The following is a 20,774-nucleotide window of genomic DNA, read 5'->3' as shown; positions in this document are numbered from 1 at the left end:
CCACATGATATTGCTTATATGTGCAATCTAAGAAAAGGGTACAAATGAACTTATCTACAATACAGAAATAGAGTCACTGATCTAGAAAACAAACATGGTTACCAGAGGGTAAAGGGGGGAGGGATAAACTGGAAGGTTGGAATTGACATACACACAGTACTGTATAGCACAGGGAACTCTACTCAATTCTCTGTAATGGCCTATATGGGAACAGAATCTAAAAAAGAATGGATATATATATATATATATATATATGTATAACTGATTCATTTCGCTGTACAACAGAAACTAACACAACACTGTAAATCAACTACACTCCAATAAAAATTTAAAAAAAACAAAAAACAAAAAAACCTGCACATTCTCAAGTCTCACCCCAAATCTACTGAATAAGAAAATCTGTGGGTGGGACCCAGGAATCTATGTTTAAATAAACCCTCCAGGTGATTCTGATATATGCTCAAGTTTGAGAACCACTGCCCTGTAAAATAGCCCCTTGCATTATATATTAGAAAATTGAGGCTCAGAGAGGGATAGAACAGACTTGAGATTCAAAACAGACTTTTCCCCACCATTTATTTATTCCAAGAGATTAGAAAGGTGTCTGGCATATAAGATGGGCACACAATAAAGATCTGTTGGATGAAAAAATGAATGAATTCTCCAAAGAGTTGTGCTATCACCCAAGTATGGCACTAGTCCAAGCAATATAATTCTAACTTATTGGAAATGTACATATTGCTAATAAGGATATTTCTTCTGAAAAGAGGTGTGTTTACCGTGACATCAAGAATTATAATTTAAAAACTATCACTTTCGAGTCTTGCCTAAAAGAGAAAGTTACCAAAGGTGATCACTACCCAAATTATTCAGTTTTTCCATACCTTGTTATTTTGCTTTAGTTTACTTAACTCCAGTTTATACTTTTCTGCTTCTTCTAGAGCTCTATTCAAGCGAACTTCCATGGCACTTTGACTAGCGGCAGCTTGTTTTTGTAGTCTTCTTTTATTCTCTAATTCCTGTACAGTAAGAGAGATATGTAGAACATTTATAAACATATCATAAGTTCTTTCTATTATTCTGAAACGTTTTCCATTTCCATATTCCTTGCTTTCTCCTAAACTGTATACACACACACACGGCCAGAGACTGAACACTGAGTGACAGAGGTTTCAGGGAATTCTCACTCTGAACTGGTTTTAGGACAATATATCCTTAAAGATGTAGTCACAAATTAGGCTTCCAAATTGCTTTTTGTTTGGAATTTTCTGCCTTTTTATTGATCCCAAGAGTCAGTATACATGTCTTCTACATTTACTTTATAAACAACATTTTATAATCATGGTTCTTCTCTTGGGAACCTCCTAAAACACCAATGTAAGACATAAATTCTCTCATAAATACTGTGTTTGCGTAAACCTGATGAAATATATCACTTAAAAAATACTTGTTAAATACAGAGCATTCTATTGTACATTAGCAATATAGGAAAATCCCAATTCTGAGCAAAAACAACAGATTCTATGGATATTTTCCATATCTTGGTGTGGGTTTAGACTTGCATTTCTGCAAATATTCTAGAGTTGCTGTTGCAGAGTCTACAGGCCACAAAGGAAGAAACATGAACATACAGGATAAGCTCCAAACTCCATCACAATCTGGTACCATAATCTCATCTCCTCCCACAAATGTTACCTTCAGCTACAAGAGCAGTACTTGCTTGGATCTCTCCCAAACAGCCATGATATTTCCTGCAACTATTCATCCTTCAAGACTCAGGGCTATACACTGGGGTTTTACCTTCTCCCAGAAGCCTTCCCTCACTGTCTTCCTCACTCTCCTCCCAGGTTGAATTAAGTACCCTTTCTTCAGAGCTTCTATAGCACCTTGATATACATATATCATAGAACCTGCTTGTGTGGAACCGAAACTATCCATTTACTTCATTTCCCCCACTATACTGTAAGCTCCTTAAGGACAGAACTACTTTAATTTCTATATTCCCAGCACTTCAGCAGCATATAAAAGGCACTAGTGACATGTTTACTGAACTGAATTGATTTTGTAATATTTAACTTACTCTTCTTTGCATGTCCTACAATGCCTGGTACAGAGCATTATACAAAGCAGACACTCTCAGTAAATATCATGGAATTGAAATGATGCAGTTAACAACGTAGTTGTCTGTTTTCTTCTTTTACAATTTTTTCTCCTGGCTGTATCACTATGTTTTATTTGAACACTGATCTCCCTGGCTCTCAGTAATTAAGGGGAAAACAAAACAAAACAAAACACATGCTGCTCTTTATGCAGGTTTCTACACAAATCAAACTGTGCCTGGATACCATCTGCTATCACCAGCCTTCTTCACAGCTTTGTGGGTGGTAGCTACACTAAGAGCAGCCTGATTTCTCTCACTGTTCACACGGAAAAGGCAGAGACTCTCATTAGCTACCAAGGCACAATTCTTGCTGCCTCATTTCAGCCTCTTCTCATAAGAATATGGAAATGAATCTTTGCCCTTCTCTTTCCTGCTAGTGGCTCTGTAACCTACTTCATAGAAAAAAGAAAACCTTTCTTTACCACATGATGTTCCCCTACTGCTGAATCAATACTGCCCCACTTCTTGGGAAAAAGTGAAAAAGAAAAAGGATAGTCAGAAGAATAGTAAAGTAGGAAATAAAATTTTCCTATGCGAGAAAATCCATTAAGAAAGGGATAATCTTAACAAAAACTTGAAAACACTTCTGTTTTCAATCATACTTAAGTACTTTTTACAAAGTGCAGACAAGATACCAATATTGAGTAGTTTTAGGATGAAAACTCTCTCCTAAAGCAAATCTATTATTACCTCCCAAATTAAGAAGTTTACAGGTTGCTAGAGAAAATTTTTATGAAAAATCTCAAATCTTGAATTTCACATTAGTTTTAAAAGAAAAAGCTGGACAGCTTAAAGAAAATCAAGTCTAAGTTTAAAACTCAAATACTAAGAGATCTAAGAAGAAATAATTTGTGATTCTCCCATAATTTTTAAAGCATTCATAAGGTACTGGGATAGTGCGAGAAAGAGGCATGCATCAGTAACAGTACAAAACAAATGTAGCAAATGCTTAAAGAGTAACAAAAACAACCATAGTATTTCTGATGAGGAGAAATCAGATGAGGACAAATAAATGATCAGATAAGGTTCTAGAAACAAGTGGCTGAGGTTCAAAAAGCAATAAACTTGGAATCAAAAAATCTGCCAGCTGTGGTAGATTCAGTTTCTACATCTGAAATTGGGAGTAGTAATATCTATGTCTAATAGGTTTTACTTATTCAACACATTTATCGAGCACTTACTACGTTGCCAGGTACTATTCTACATGATGGGCACATGACAATTAACCAAAGTTCTCCTCTAGTAAAGCTTGCACTCTAGAGGAAGAGACAGATGATAAACACATACATACATACACACTCGTATGTAACATCTGACAGTGATAAGGGCTATGAAGAAAAAGAAAGGGAATTCCCTGGCAGTCCAGTGGTTAGGACTCTGTGCTTCCACTGCTGGGCTTGGTTCGATCCCTAGTCAGGGAACTAAGATCCCACAAGCCGTGCAGTGAAGCACCACCAACCCCTCTAAAAAAAAGGAAGAAGGAAAAAAAAGAGGACAGAGCAACGGGGAGGGACATAATTATTTAAAATACAGTGGTTAGGGAAAGGCTTCCAAATGAGGGAATGATTCATGTATAGATCTGGAGGAACAAAGAAGACAAAGACCCTGAGGCTGGAATGCATTTAATATATTCAAAGATCACCTACATGGTCAGTGTGGCTTCAGCTCAGTGACACAGGCAGTGTTAGGTCTCGAGATTGCAGAAACACCCAGGGTGACCTTAGGTGGACCTTGTAAACCCTGCCTCATAGTTTGGATTTTATTCTGAATGACATGGGAAGTCTTTGGAGGGTTTTTAGTCGATGTGTGTGTGTGTGTGTGTGTGTGTGTGTGTGTGTTATCCTAAGTTTTTTTAAGGATTGCAGTTAAGCCAACATGGGTTTCAACTATGTGGGTCCACTTACACGCAGAAATTTTTCAATAGTAAATACTACAGTAATACAGGATCCACAGTTGGTTGAATCTGCGGATGTGGAACCACAGGTACATAGGAACTGGGGATACAGAGGGCCGACTATATATGGGGATTTTAGATTGTTCAGAGGATCGGCGCCCCTAGACCCCAGGCTGCTCAAGGGTCAACTGTACTCTAGCTACTGTGGTATTGCTACTGAGTGCAGGAAATCTAGGAGGTCATTAGAATAGTATAAGTGAAACACAGTAGCTTGGGCTTGGGTGGGAGTAATGAGTTTTTGAGAAGTAGTTAATTCCATGTATTTTGAAAACAGAATTGGCAGGACTCATTGATGGATTGGACGATGGTGTGAGGAAAGAGAAGGATCAAGATGACTCTTGGATTTTGGCCTAAATAACTCAATGTTTTTACTGAGAGGGAGAAAAGGAGAAGGTCTGCAGAGAGCAGGGAAGCAAGAGCTCCCTCTTTAGGACATAGGATGTTTAACATACCAAGTACTGATATCAAGTGGGAAGCAAGATGTTAATAAGAGTCTGGAGCTCAAAGGAAGATCCGAGCAAGAAGTAGAAATGTGAGAGTGAACAACATATAGATGGTACATAAAGCCATGGAAATGAATGAGTGCATCTCAGAATTGGATGTAGACAGCACAGAGCCAAGGACTGAGCCTTGGACACTCCAACATAGAAAGGTCAGGAAAACAAGGAAGAAAATTACGAGTGTGATGCTCCAGAAGCCAAATCAAGTGTTTCAAGGAGGGAGAAATCAACTATGTCAAATGTTGCTGAGATATAAATTACTATGAGGAATAATAACTGACTAGAACTGGCAATGTGGCTTACTAGTGACCTTGTTAAGAATGGTTTCAGAGGCAGAGTAGAGATAGAAGCCTAACTGTTGTAGTTTCAAGAGAATGGCAAATGAGGAATAGAAAAATTGAGTAGAGACAACTATTTTAAGAAGCTTTGCTATAAAGGAGAGTAATGATACAGGGCAAGAGGTACATATGAGATCTATGGAGGTTTTAAAATATATATATTGGAGATCTATGGCATGTCTGTATGCTAATGCAAATAATTTCATAGACAGAGTAAATGTGATTTTTGCAAGAGAATGGAAAACAGGATAATTGTAGGAGCAAAGTCCTTGAGTAAGACAGACTATGGGATCCAGTGCACAGTGAGGTGATCAGCTTTAGACAGAAGAGATAGTAATCCATGGTAATGAGGGGGAAAGAAGAGTAGATGGGTACAAAGGCCAAGAGACTGATGTAAAATTTACTGTTTTCTTAGTAAAATAGGGAGAAGTTTTGAACTGAGAATGGTAATGTTGGAAGAGGTATTGGAAACATGAGGAGAAAAAATAACCTGTTTAATAATCAACTCTGAAAGTGGGAGAGGGGACTACCTTCTCAGAAAGTAGGAGAGGAAAATAGCATTACACTTGATATTTGTAAGTAAGTTAAAGTAGGACCAATCCACTTGGTTGTGTATTTTTGTCCAGCCATATAGACAAGCAGTATGGGGGAAATTAGGTTGGGTTTTGCCACGCACTACACTGGCAGGGAAATTAAGAATATATTCAATGGATAATTAAGTTGTGTACCATGGAACCTAAGCTGGAAAAGAAGGAAATAAAGAATATGGGGGAAGGGGTAGAGCTATGTAATAAAATATATAAAAATGAGAATATACAACTCTTATATGTATATGATAGATATACAATATTAAACAAAGATAAGGTACATTCATATAATGATTTTGCAGGATAAATACAGGCAAAAATGAAAAAAGCTTTGTTTACAATATAAGGAAATGAAGAAGGTGAGAAAATGCTTTTGAAGAGTTTTTACTATGAAAGCAGAAAAGAACAAAGCAGCTTTAGGAAATGACACAGAGATCAATTTTATCTGGAGCAAGATAACAAGAGGGCAGACATTTTTTTTAAAAAGGTGAGTTACTGATGTTAATATGAGTGTTAATATGACAAATCCATGGTCAGAGAAACTTGTGGAGTGCACCAATAACTTTAACTTAACCAAAACAAAAGTGAGATTAAGTCTTCCGGCCATGAAGAAATAATAAACACGTAACACAAAAATGCATTGTAAACAACTAGAAAAAATGATTAAGATATGTTTAATAACTGTTTAGAAATACTGGAAAACAGTAGGGTTGTGATTCCTGAGAAAAGGGAAAATCAGAACAAGTCCTACAATCACCCCAGCATTCTTCTGGGAAGCAATATCCACACTGAGGCTACAGGGAAGAGAAAATACAGAGCCCAGAGGTCCACTGAGTTGAGGAAACAGAACACAGCTGGAGGAGACAGGCAGCTGGGAATTTGTGTGAAGGTTCAAGTAAGGAGGAACTACACTAGGAGAGAGCTTCACGAATCTACACAGGAAATCCCTTGAGTCTATTAGGCTACACCTAAATACATGAAAATTCAAGAAGGCCAGATAAAGCACAATTAGGGAGCTGTAAATAGAACAATTCCCATAGCTCACACAGGGCAGGAAGACATCTGAGGTCTAATCACCCAGAATGACAATCCTCAGTGATCATCAGGGACATTCAGTGGAGATCCTGAAAGGTCTCTTTAGGGGAAGACTTAAGGATAGAGCTGAACTATTCCTGAAGGCTGCTCTAGACACACTCTAGCAAAACTTAAAAACAGGTCTCAAAGTGATTAAACTGGCAAATAACTACCTGTCAAAATTCAACACTGTCTTCAAAAAGCACACTAAAGAGAAATGCTCAACAATATAATATTCAGTGTCTAGCATTTGGTAAAAAATCACTAACCAAGTCAAGAAGCAGGAAAATGTAACCGATATCCAGGAGAAAAAGAATCAGTCAATACAAACAAACCCATAAATGAGAAATGTAATGGGTACAGTGAACAAGGCTGTCAAAACAGCTATTTTAATTATACATAAGTGATTAAAGCAAAACATTAATATAATGAGAAAATAAGCTGAAGCTATAAAGGAGAATCAAATGGAACTTCTATAGATGTATAATATATCAAAATGAACATCTCTCTGCTTAAGAATAGGGGCATACTAGACACTACAAAGAAAAGATCAGTAACCTACTGAAGACATAGCAATAGAATCTATCCAAATAAAGAACATAAGAAAAAAGGCTGAAAACAGCTCATCAGTAACGTAATATCACTGATATTATCAATGTGAAAATATCAAGTAGTCTAACAGAAGTATAATTGGACTCTCAGGTGGGGGAGGGAGATAGGGAGTACAGGAAAAATATTTGAAGAAATAATGACCAAAATTTTCCAAATTTGATGAAAACAATAAACCCACAGATTCAAAAAGCTCAACAAACTTCAGGCAGAATAAATACACTCCCCACACAAAACTGAGAAAGCACATAATTATGAAATTGCTGAAAACCACTAACAAAGAGAATGTCTTAAAAGCAGAGAAAAAAGACACATTACATACAAAAGTAGAAAGAGAAGAATTATGTGGACTTTTAGTCAGAAACTATACAACACAGAAGACAAAGGGAGGACATCTTTAAACTAACAAAAGAAAACAAAAAACAAAAATAGTCAACTGACAATTCTATACCTAGTGAAAAATACCCTTCAAAAATTAAAGGACTCAAAAACACGAGTGCATACAAAACTGGTGAAATCTGAATAATGTCTGTGGATTGTACCAATGTCAGTTTCCTGGTTTTAACACTGGACTATAGTTATGTTAGATATTACCTTTGAGGGAAACTGAAGGATACACAGGACCTCTCTAGAGGTACTATTTTTTTTTTTTTTTTTTTGCGGTACGCGGGCCTCTCACTGTTGTGGCCTCTCCCGTCGCGGAGCACAGGCTCCGGACGCGCAGGCTCAGAGGTCATGGCTCACGGGCCCGGCCACTCCGCGGCGTGTGGGATCTTCCCGGACCGGGGCACGAACCCATGTCCCCTGCATCGGCAGGCGGACTCTCAACCACTGCGCCACCAGGGAAGCCCTAGAGGTACTATTTTTGCAACTTCATGTGAATTGATAATCATTTCAAAATAAAAAGGTTTTTTTAAGTAAGGAAAATACTCTTTTTCAGAGAAACAAAAACAGAGAATTAGTGACTAGCAAACTGGTACCACAAAAATTGAAAGGGTAGGTATATCAAGCAGAAGTATGGAAAACAGATCTAAAGAATGAAGAATACAAGAAATGGCAAATATCTTCATCTCTTTAAAATATAACTGTTTAAAGAAAAAAATATTGTGTGATGTATGACCTTTAAAAATAAAGGTATGACCACAAACGAAGCAGATGGAGTATGAGAGTGTTATATTACACATGAAATAGTATAACATGATTTAAAGGTAGACTGTGATATGTTAAATATGTATATTGTAAACCTTAAATCTAAGACTAGATACAGCTAACAGTGGAGGGAAAAAATGGAATACTAAAAAATATTCAATTCAAAGGAGGAAAAAGTAACAAAGTTAACAGTTGGCAAAAATAGAAAACAAATAGGAAGATAGTAGGTTTAAATCCAAACATCAAAAACTGCATTAATGTAAATGGACTGAACATTCCAGTAAGAGACAAAGACTGTCAGAGTGGATAGAGAAGCAAAAACCAATTATATGGGTTCTATAACAAACCCATTTTCAGTACAGAGACAGATTAATAGTAAAAAGATGATAAAAGAGAGTCAAGATGGTGGAGGAGTAGGAAGACGTGGAGTTCATCTCTCCCCACAGAGGCATCAAGAATACATTTACAAATGGAATGATTCTCACAGAGCACCAGCTGAGCACTAGCAGAAGAGCTCAGTCACCTACAAGGCCAAGAAAGATCCCCACATAACCAGGTAGGATGAAAGAAAGAAGAGAAAAGGAAGAGGAGAGGAAGTGGGACAGGACCTGCGCCCGAGAGGGGCGGTGCTGAAGGAAAGGAGAGGTTATCACATCCAGGGAAGCCCCCTTACTGGTGAGGAGATCAGATGGGACAGAAGGGGAGCCTTGGGGGCTATCAGAGGAGAGCACAGCAACCGATCTGTGGCAGGCAGGACAGAGTGAGACCTACACAGAGGGTCCACGCCACAGCCCTGCATGCCCTGCCTGAGACATGTGTCCACTGGTGTGGACAGGGGTTGGGTGCTGGAATGTGAGGTTTGAAAAGCAAACTTGGGGAGAGGACTGCTGTTGGCTGCGAGGAGGCAGCCTGAGAGGACAGGAGTGAGGAAATCCACAACTGGGAATGCTTGTGGAAGAAGTGCAGACCTCCACAGAAGCGAAGAGCCACTGTTGAGTGACACACAAGGGGCGGGGCCATTTGCAGCCTCTCTCCCCACGTGCCAGCCCCTGCCTCCCCATGCACTAGGAAGGGCCCCCGCTGGCGCTGGCTCTCTTGAGCCTGCAGCTGCTGGATCCCCTGTGTGCCCTGTCCCCACCAGGGCTCCAGTGACCCCAGCTGCCACCATCTCCATGCCCCTCCTCACCAGGGCGGACTCGTGTACTCCGGAGCAGCCTCGGAAACAGACCCCTGTGGGTGGCCCACATGCAGAGGTGGAGCTGAAACCACAGCTGAGCCCCAGGGGCCGTGCAACTAATGAAGAAAAGCTGAAATCTCTCCTCGCAGCTGGGCAAACCATAAATTGACACCACTGCGACTGACTTTGTAAACTCAGTGGCTACGGAACATCTAAATGGACGACGAGTGCTCCCGCAGCCAAGACAGGTCTACCTTTAGCTGCTGTAGACTATGCAGGCACATACACATGGGGGTCGGGCCAGGCCAGAGTCTGAGTTGCCCCCAGAGCACCCACAGAGGGTCCAGATCCATGATTACTGCAAACCTGGGACCTGACTTCAGTGGATCTACACTGGTGGTCTGGTGGAAACAACGTCTGAGAGACACCAGGCCAACTGCCGGCATACCCACAGTTAAGGTGGAGCTGAGAGCAGCGCCAACAACAGTGTAATACGACAGCTTGAACAAAAGGTGAAAGGTGACATAACAGAGCACACCACAGGTGAACATCTCCAGAGGAGGAATACTCAGTGGCTTCCCTCCCAATGTGAGTGCTCCAATCCCTCCAACCTCACACCACAGACCAGAAACACAGCTAAGAAACAGATCTGGGGTCTCTAATCCAACAACTTTGGAGCAGACCCCACTTCTGACACGGCAGTGACAACCACAGAGCAAAGGGCAGGCTCTGCTCAATATCCAGTGCAGGCTCTGGTCACCACAACATCAGTCACACCTCCTATAAAGGGGACAATGGCCAACATACAGCAAGGAAAGAGGTGGCAGACATCCATACTAAAAACAGCCCTCACACCAAAAAATATTAAACCACGCAGGCTACACAGGGACGTTCCCACATAAAATGGCCCTACAAGATAGTCTGAGGGTCTGGCATTTGGCAGAAGAACTGCCCAGAGCATTTAGGCTTCAACGCCAGCAGTGCTTGAGTGCAGGAGCTCCACAGGGCTGGAGGAAAAAGAGATTCCACTCTTGGAGGGTGCACACAAGATCTCGTGTGCACTGGGACCCAGCATAAAGCAGTATCTCCAAAGGAACATGGCTACACCTAGCTAGGGGTCTTTGAGGGTCTCCTGGAGGGGCAAAGGTCAACTATAGCTCACTGTGAGGGCAAGGACACTGACAGCAGAAGCCGCAGGGATACTGATAAGAGTGAGCTCTCCTGAAGGTCCACGTTTTGGCACCATGACCCAGCCCTACCCCACAACCTGCAGGCTCCAGTGCTGGGAAGCCTCAGGCCAAACAACCATCAAGATAGGAACACAGCCCCACCCATAAGAAGAAAGGCTGCCTAAAGTCGTACTGAGCTCACAGCCACCTCAAAACACACCCCTTGACACGGCCCTGCACACCAGAGAGAAAAGACCCACCCAGCTCCACCCATCAAACGGCAGGCACCAGTCCCTCCCACCAGGAAGCTTGCAGGAGCCCCTGGGCCAAGCTCACCCACCAGGGGACAGACACCAAAAGCAAGCAGAACTATGATCCTGCAGCCTGTGGAAAGGAGACCCCATACATAAAAAGTTAGAAAATGAAATGACAGAGAAATATGTTGCAAACGAAGGCACAAGATAAAAACCCACAAGAACAACTAAATGAAGAGGAGACAGGCAATCTACCTGAAAAAGAATTCAGAGTAATGATAGTAAGGATGATCCAAAATCTCGGAAAAAGAATGGAGGCACAGATCAAAAATATACAAGAAATGCTTAACAAAGAGCTAGAAGAGTTCAACAACAAACAGAGATGAATACAATAACTGAAATAAAAAATACACTAGAAGGAATCAATAGGAGAATAATTGAGGAAGAAGAATGAATAAGTGACCTGAAAGACAGAATGGTGGAAATCACTGCCACAGAACAAAGAAAAAAGAATGAAAAGAAATGAGGACAGTATCAGAGACCTCTGGGACAATATTAAATGCACCAATATTTGCATTATAGGATTCCAGAAGGAGAAGAGAAAGAAAAAGGGTCTGAGAAAATATCTGAAGATATTATAGCTGAAACTTCCCTAACATGAGAATGTAAACAATCATTCAACTCCAGGAAGTGCAGATAATCACATACAAGATGAACCCAAGGAGGAACATGCTGAGACACATATCAATCAAACTGACAAAAATTAAAGACAAAGAAAAAATATTGAAAGTAACAAGAGAAAAGCAACATTTAACATACAAGAGAATCCCCATAAGATAACAACTGATTTTTCAGCAGAAACTGTGCAGGTCTGAAGGGAGTGGCACGATATACTTAAAGCAATGAAAGGGAAAAACCTACAACCAAGAATACACTACCCAGCAAGGTTCTCATTCAGATTTGACAGAGAAATCAAAAGCTTTACAGACAAGCAAAAGCTAAGAGAATTCAGCACCACCAAACCAGCTTTACAATAAATGCTAAAGGAACTTCTCTAGGGGGAAAAGAGACCAGCAACTTAAAACAACCTTATACATATATAGACTGCTATATCAAAACCTCATGGGAATAGCAAACCCAAAACTACAATAGATGCACACACAAAAAAGGAACAGAAACGTAAACACAACACTAAAGATGGTCATCAAACCACAAGAGAAAAGAACAAAAGAGGAAGGGAAGAAAAAATGACCTACGAAAACAAACCCACAGCGTTTCCCTGGTGGCACAGTGGCTGAGAGTCTGCCTGCCGATGCAGGGGACATGGGTTCGTGCCCCGGTCCAGGAAAATCCCACATGCCGTGGAGCAGCTAGGCCCGTGAGCCATGGCCGATGAGCCTGCATGTCTGGAGCCTGTGCTCCGCAACGGGAGAGGCCACAACAGTGAGAGGCCCACGTACTGCAAAAAAAACACACAAAAAAACAAAAAAACCCACAACAATTAAGAAACTGGCAATAGGAACATACATATCGATAATTACCTTAAATGTAAATGGATTAAATGCTCCAACCAAAAGACACAGACTAGCTGAATACATACAAAAACAAGACCCATAAACATGCTATCTATAAGAGACCCACTTCAACTCTAGGGAAACATACAGACTGAAAGGGGATGGAAAAAAGATATTCCAAGCAAATGGAAATCAAAAGAAAGCTGAAGTAGCAATACTCATATAAGACAAAATAGACTTTAAATTAAAGACTGTTACAAGAGACAAGGAAGGACACTACATAATGACCAAAGGATCAATCCAGGAAGAAGATATAACAATTGTAAATATCTATGCATTCAACATAGGAGCACATCAATGTACAAGGCAAATGCTAACAGCCTTAGAAGTGGAAATCGACAGTAACACATTCACAGTGGGGGACTTTAACACACCAGTTATACAAGTGGACAGATCATCCAGAAAGAAAATTAATAAGGAAAACACAAGCCTTAAGTGACACATTAGACCAGATAAATTTAATTGATATTTATAGGTCATTCCATCCAAAAGCAGCAGAATACACTTCTTCTCAAGTACACATGGAACATTATCCAGGATAGAGCACATCATGGGCCACAAATCAAGCCTTGGTAAATTTAAGAAAACTGAAATCATATCAAGCATCTTTTCTGACCACAATGCTTTGAGATTAGAAATCAATTAGAGGAAAAAAACTGTAAAAAACACAAACACATGGATGCTAAACAATACGTTACTAAACAACCAATGGATCACTGAAAAAATCAAAAAGGAAATAAAAAATATCTAGAGGCAATGACAATGAAAACACAACAATCCAAAACCTATGGGACACAGCAAAAGCAGTTCTAAGAGGGAAGTTTATCACAATACAATCCTACCTCAGGAAACAAGAAAAATCTCAAATAAACCAACTAAAGCAACTAGAGAAAGAAGAACAAACAAAACCTAAAGTTAGTAAAAGGAAAATCAGAAAGATCAGAGCAGAAATCAATGAAATGGAAAGGAAAAAAAACAATAGCAAAGATCAATGAAACTAAAAGCTGGTTCTTTGAAAAGATAAACCAAATTCATAAACCTTTAGCCAGATTCATTAAGAAAAAAAGGGAGAGGACCCAAATCAAAAAAAAGTAGAATAAAAAAGAAGTTACAATGGACATGACAGAAATACAAACTATCACAAGAGACTACTACAAGCAACTATACGCCAATAAAATGGACAACCTAGAAGAAATGGACAAATTCTGAGAAGGTACAACCTTCCAAAAACAACCTTCCAAGACTGAACCCGGAAGAAATAGAAAATGTAAACAAATCAATCACAAGTACTGAAATTGAAACTGTGATTAAAAATCTTCCAACAAAAAAAAAAAAAAAAAAAAAATCTTCCAACAAACAAAAGTCCAGGACCAGATGGCTTCACAGGCAAACTCTATCAAACATTTAAAGAAGAGTTAACACCAATCCTTCTGAAACTCTCCCAAAAAATGGCAGAGGAAGAAACATTCTCAAGCTCATTCTATGAGGCCACCATCACCCTGATACCAAAACCAGACAAGGATGTCACAAAGAAAGAAAACTACAGGCCAATATCACTGATGAACATAGATGCAAAAATCCTCAACAAAATACTAGCAAACAGAATCCAACAGCACATTAAAAGGATCATACACCAAGATCAAGTGGGGTTTATTCCAGGGATGTAAGGATTCGTCAACATATGTAAATCAATCAATGAGGTATACCACATTAACAAACTGAAGAATAAAAACAATATGATCATCTCAATAGATGCAGAGAAAGCTTTTGACAAAATTCAACACACATTTATGATAAAAACTCTCTAGAAAGTGGGCACAGAGGGAACCTACCTCAACATAATAAAGGTCGTATATGACAAATCCACGCAAACATCATTCTTAACAGTGAAAATCTGAAAGCATTTCCTCTAAGATCAGGAAGAAAAAAAGGATGTCCACTCTCACCACTTTTATTCAACAAGATCAGGAACAAGACAAGGATGTCCACTTTCAACCACTTTTATTCCAATTTTGGAAGTCCTAGCCACGGCAATCAGAGAAGAAGAAGAAACAAAAGGAATTCAAATTGGAAAAGAAGTAAAACTGTCACTGTTTGCAGATGACATGTTACTATACATAGAAAATCCTAAAGATACTACCAGAAAACTACTAGAGCTCATCAATGAATTCAGTAAAGTTGCAGGATACAAAATTAATACACAGAAATCTCTTGCACTCCTATACATTAACAATGAAAGATCAGAAAGAGAAATTAAAGAAAAATATCCCATTTACCATGGCATCCAAAAGAATAAAATACCTAGGAATAAAACCTACCTAAGGAGGCAAAAGACCTGTACTCCGAAAACTATAAGATACTGATGAAAGAAATCAAAGATAGCACAAACAGATGGAGAGATATACCATGTTCTTGGATGGGAAGAATCAACACTGTCATTGATTCTTTACAGAGCATTTTTTAAAGAATTAGAACAAATAATTTTACAATTTGTATGGAAACACAAAAGACACCAAATGCCAAAGCAATGTTGAAAAAGGAAAACAGGGCTGTAGGAAACAGGCTCCTTCACTTGAGACTATACTACAAAGCCACACTAATCAAAACAGTATGGTACTAGCACAAAAACAGGAATATAGATCAAGGGACCATTGTTGCGTTCCTGGGAACACCCCATGGAGAGGGTTAGCCTAAGCAGTACCCTGGGGTTGTGCAAAAGGTTGGGGGAACTTGTCCAACAGATCAAGGTCAGTGCACAAAAGTATTTTGATATTTATAGGTCATTCCATCCATGGTATGATGGAGATAAGCGAGTGAGCTGCAGACTGATGTCTCCAAATATGGGTGAATGGATCGCTCTGGGTTGGATACTTTCACCTGCATTTACCTGGTCTGAGTTGTACCAAGAGACCAAGTTCTAGTTTCTTCCTAAGAATGGTGGGTTCAGGAAAGGTTGTTTTTCTAGATAATAGATCCTGTTTTCTTCTTTCGGGACCCAACCCTTAGCCACTCTCAGTCCATGTGACTAGGAGGGATGGACTTCATTTCCCACCCACCTCTGTTCCCATGTCCAGAGCTCAACACCCGACCAAAGCTTGTCCAGTGCTGAGTCTGCAAAGCTAAAGTAATTGGTTTGGGGACAAACTAATGGGAATCAACCTCAAGACTCCTGTTGGAGCTGTGGGGAAGCAGGGGCTCTCTTTGTTGGAGTTGTGATAGAAAGTCCAGAGATAAACCCACGCATCTATGGTCTCCTAAACTAAAACAAAGGAGGCAAGAATATACAATGGACAAAAGACAGTCTCTTCAATAAGTGGCGCTGGGAAAACTGGACAGCTACATGTAAAAGAACGAAATTAGAACATTCTCTAACAACATACACAAAAATAAACTCAAAATGGATTCAAGATCTAAATGTAAGACTGGATACCATAAAACTCTTAGAGGAAAACATAGGAAGAACACTCTTTGACATAAATCATAGCAAGATCTCTCTTTTTTTTTTTTTTGCGGTACGCGGGCCTCTCACTGTTGTGGCCTCTCCCGTTGTGGAGCACAGGCTCCGGACGCGCAGGCTCAGCGGCCATGGCTCACGGGCCCAGCCGCTCCACGGCATGTGGGATCTTCCCGAACCGGGGCACGAACCCGTGTCCCCTGCATCGGCAGGCGGACTCTCAACCACTGTGCCACCAGGGAAGCCCGCAAGATCTTTTTTGATTCACCTCCTAGAGTAATGAAAATGAAACCAAAAATAAACAAATGGGACCTAATTAAAACTAAAAGCTTTTGCACAGGGGCTTCCCTGGTGGCGCAGTGGTTGAGAGTCCGCCTGCCGATGCAGGGGACACGGGTTCGTACCCCAGTCTGGGAAGATCCCACATGCCACGGAGTGGCTGGGCCCGTGAGCCATGGCCACTGAGCCTGCGCGTCCGGAGCCTGTGCTCCGCAATGGGAGAGGCCACAACGGTGAGAGGCCCACGAACCGCAAAAAAAAAAAAAAAAGCTTTTGCACAGCAAAGGAAACCATAAACAAAATGAAAAGACAACCCACAGAATGGGAGAAAATGGATGCAAATGAAGTGATGGACAAGAGATTAATCTCCAAAATAAACAAACAGCCCATGCAGCTCATTATCAAAAAAAACAAACAACCCAATCAGAAAATGGGCAGATATAAACAGACATTTCACCAAGGAAGACATACAGATGGCCAAGAGGTACATGAAAAGATGCTCAACATCACTAATTAGTAGAGAAATACAAATCAAAAATACAGTGAGGTATCACTTCACATCAGTCAGTATGGCCATCAACAAAAAATGTACAAAAATAAATGCTGGGGAGGGTATGGTGAAAAGGAAACCCTCCTACACAGTTGGTGGGAAGGTAAATTAGTACATCCACTATGGAGAACAGTATGGAGGTTCCTTAAAAAATTAAAAATAGAGCTACCATATGATCTAGCAATCCCACTCTTGAGCATATATCCAGAGAAAACCATAATTTGAAAAGATATACATGTACCCCAATGTTCATTGCAGCACCATTTACAGCAGCCAGGACATGGCTAACTGTCTGTTGAAGGAGGAATGGATAAAGAAGATGTAATATACATATACAATGAAATATTACTCAGCCATAAGAAAGAACAAAATAATACCATTTGCAGCAACATGGATGGACCTAGCGATTTTCATACTGAGTGAAGTAAGTCAAACAGAGAAAGACAAATATCATATGATATTGCTTACATATGGAATCTAAAAAAATGGTACAAATGAACCTATTTACAAAACAGAAATAGAGTCAGAGATGTAGAAAACAAACTTATGGTTATCAAGGGGGAGAGGGGGCAGGATGGATAAACTGGGAGATTGGGATTGACATATATACACTAGTATATATAAAATAGATAAGTAAGAAAACCCTACCATATAGCCCAGGGAACTCTACTCAATACTTTGTAATGACCTATATGGAACAGAATCTAAAAAAGAATGGATTTATGTATATGTATAACTGATTCACTTTGCTGTACAGCAGAAACTAACACAACATTGTAAATCAACTATAATCCACTAAAAATTAATTTTAAAAAAAGAGTAGAATAATTATAGCCTCACACAAACACTGAGAACAAAACTGCAATTACTACACTAATGTTAGACAAAGTAGACTTTGGAACAAAGAGTATTATCAGAGATTTTTTAAAATAGTGTTTCACCATAAATGAGATGAAAAGACAACCCTCAAAAGGGAGAACATATTTGCAAATGAAGCAACTGACAAAGGATTAATCTCCAAAATTTGCAAGCAGTTCATGCAGCTCAATATCAAAAAAACAAACAACCCAATCCAAAAATGGGCAGAAGACCTAAATCAACATTTCTCCAAAGAAGATACACAGATTGCCAACAAACACATGAAAGAATGCACAACATCACTAATCATTAGAGAAATGCAAATCAAAACTACAGTGAGGTATCACCTTACACCAGTCAGAATGGCCATCATCAAAAAAATCTACAAAAAAAAAAAAAATCTACAAACAATAGATCCTGGAGAGGGTGTGGAGAAAAGGGAACCCTCTTGCACTGTTGGTGGGAATGTAAATTGATACAGCCACTATGGAGAACAGTATGGAGGTTCCTTACAAACTAAAAATAGAACTACCATATGACCCAGCAATCCCACTACTGGGCATATACCCTGAGAAAACCATAATTCCAAAAGAGTTCATGTACCACAATGTTCATTGCAGCACTACTTACAATAGCCAGGACATGGAAGCAACCTAAGTGTCCATCGACAGATGAATGGATAAAGAAGATGTGGCACATGTATACAATAGAATATTACTCAGCCATAAAAAGAAACGAAATTGAGTTATTTGTAGTGAGGTGGATGGACCTAGAGTCTGTCATACTGACTGAAGTAACCGTATGCTAACACGTATATATGGAATCTAAAAAAAAAAAAGGTCCTGATGAACCTAGGGGCAGGACAGAAATAAAGACGCAGACTTAGAGAATGGACTTGAGGACACAGGGAGGGGGACGTGTAAGCTGGGACGACGTGTGAGAGTAGCACTGACATATATACACTACCAAATGTAAAAGAGATAGCTAGTGGGAAGCAGCCGCATAGCACAGGGAGATCAGCTCGGTGCTTTGTGACCACCTAGAGGGGTGGGATGAGGGGGTGAGAGGGAGCGGATATGGGGATATATGTATACATACAGCTGATTCACTTTGTTATATGGCAGAAGCTAACACACCAGTGTAAAGCAATTATACACCAATAAAGATGTTAAATAAAAGAAATATCAGGAAGGAAATTAGAAAATACTTTGAACTTAATGAAAATAAAAAGACAGTCTCAAATTTTGTGGGATGCAGATAAAGCAGCACTTAGAAGAAAATTTATAGCTTTAAATGCTTATGTGAGAAAAGAAGTAGAAAATCAATTATCTAAACTTCTGCTTTAAGAATCCTGAAAAATAAGAGCAAATTAAGCCCAAATAAGTATGAAGGAAATGCTAAAGATGAGGTTAGAAATCAATAAACAGAAAACTGACAAACAGTACAGAAAAACTAACGAAGTCAAATGCTGAATCATTGAAAAGTTCAATGAAATTGATAAGTATGTAACTAGACTGATTAAGAATAAAACAGAGAAGAGACAAATTATTAATATCAGGACTGAAATGGGGTCATTATCACAGATATTAAAAATATAAATAAAAGTATAATACATGAATATTATGTTCAAATTTATGCCAATAAATTTGACTACTTAGATGAGTTGGAAAAATTTCTTGAAAAACATAAATTACCAAAACTGACTCAAAAAGTTATGGAAAATCCAAATAGACTTATATACACTAATAAAATTTGTGGGCAGAGACTTCTCAAATAGGATGAAAAAAGCACAAAACCACACACTGTGTGGTTTTGAAAGACACTGTTAAGAAAATTTAAAAGCCAATTCAGATTGGGAGAAATTATTCACAATACATATTCTTTGTAGCAAAGAAACTATATAAGGAAGCATAAAGAACTCTTACTACAACCCAATGTTTTTAAATTGGGCAAAAAATTTGAACATACACTTAACAAAAGAAGATATATGAACAGCCAATAAGCATCTTAAAACATGCTCGAGATCAATAGTTATCAGGGAAATACAAATAAGCCTATACTGAGATACTACTTCTATCCCTCTAGAGTGGCTAATACTAAAAAGACTGACAATATCAAGTGTTAAGTGAGGATATAGAGTAACTGGAACTCTCATACATTGCTATTGGGAATGAAAAATGGTACAATCACTTTAGAACATAGTTTGATAGTTTCTTAAAAAGTTAAACATATACTCTATATAATACTCAGAAGTTCTACTACTAGGTATTTAATCAACATCATGAATGATACTGAATGTGTCTACACAAAAACATGTATCTACACAAAAACTTGTACATGAAAATTCATAGTGGCTTTATTTTTTATAGTCCAAAGCTGGAAAAAACTCAAATTCCCATCAACTGGTGAACACATGAAATGTGTAAATCCATAAATAAATACCACTCAGCAATACAAGGGAATGAATCACAAAACAAGCAACAACACTGATGAACGTCAACAACATTATGCTGAAGAAGACAGATGCAAAGAAGTACATACTTAGGAATCCATCTATATGAAATTTTATAACAAAGAAAACAAATCTGTAGTAAAAGAATGCAAATCAGTGGCTGCCTGGGGCTATGATTAGACACTGGGGATTTATGGGGTAGAGACACAAAGGAAATTTGGGGGAGTGATAGAAAAATAAAATCCAAAGCTGGAGTAGAATGCTTTGTGGCCTCTCCCGTTGCGGAGCACAAGCTCCGGACGCACAGGCTCAGCGGCCATGGCTTACGGGCCTAGCCACTCCGCGGCACGTGGGATCTTCCCAGACCGGGGCAGTAGTAGTGTCCCCTACATCGGCAGGCGGACTCTCAACCACTGCGCCACCAGGGAAGCCCTCTGTTTTTATATTTTAAAAATGACTTCATCTGTTAGAATCAGCAGCTAAAATAAGTTAATATACATAACAATGTTTTAATAGTTGGTTTTTGCAGGTTTACAGAAGCAGCTACTTAAGCTCTGTTTTGCATTTCTGTGAACTGTACACTAGGTGTGTTTCTAGAGATATAAAAAATGAATTAGTAAGAAAGATTCAATCTT

At 39.2% G+C, this 20,774-nt stretch overlaps 1 protein-coding gene across 3 annotated transcripts in view; it reads right to left on the bottom strand.

The window, feature by feature from the left end:
• Nucleotides 1-20,774, bottom strand: part of TEX9 (testis expressed 9) — a 217,420-nt gene that overhangs the window by 25,824 nt on the left and 170,822 nt on the right. For all 3 annotated transcript variants that reach the window (XM_027123098.1, XM_027123100.1, XM_027123101.1), the window contains one exon: nucleotides 885-1,019. In XM_027123098.1, the coding sequence (XP_026978899.1) occupies nucleotides 885-1,019 (135 nt within the window). The remainder of the gene's footprint in view (nucleotides 1-884; nucleotides 1,020-20,774) is intronic.

Source organism: Aethalodelphis obliquidens, unplaced genomic scaffold (genome assembly GCF_003676395.1).
Source record: "Aethalodelphis obliquidens isolate GAN/ISIS:26980383/991018 unplaced genomic scaffold, ASM367639v1 scaffold26, whole genome shotgun sequence".
Classification (NCBI taxonomy): domain Eukaryota; kingdom Metazoa; phylum Chordata; class Mammalia; order Artiodactyla; family Delphinidae; genus Aethalodelphis; species Aethalodelphis obliquidens.
The sequence above is the reverse complement of the archived record's forward strand: the minus strand, read 5'-3'. Positions and strand labels throughout refer to the sequence as shown.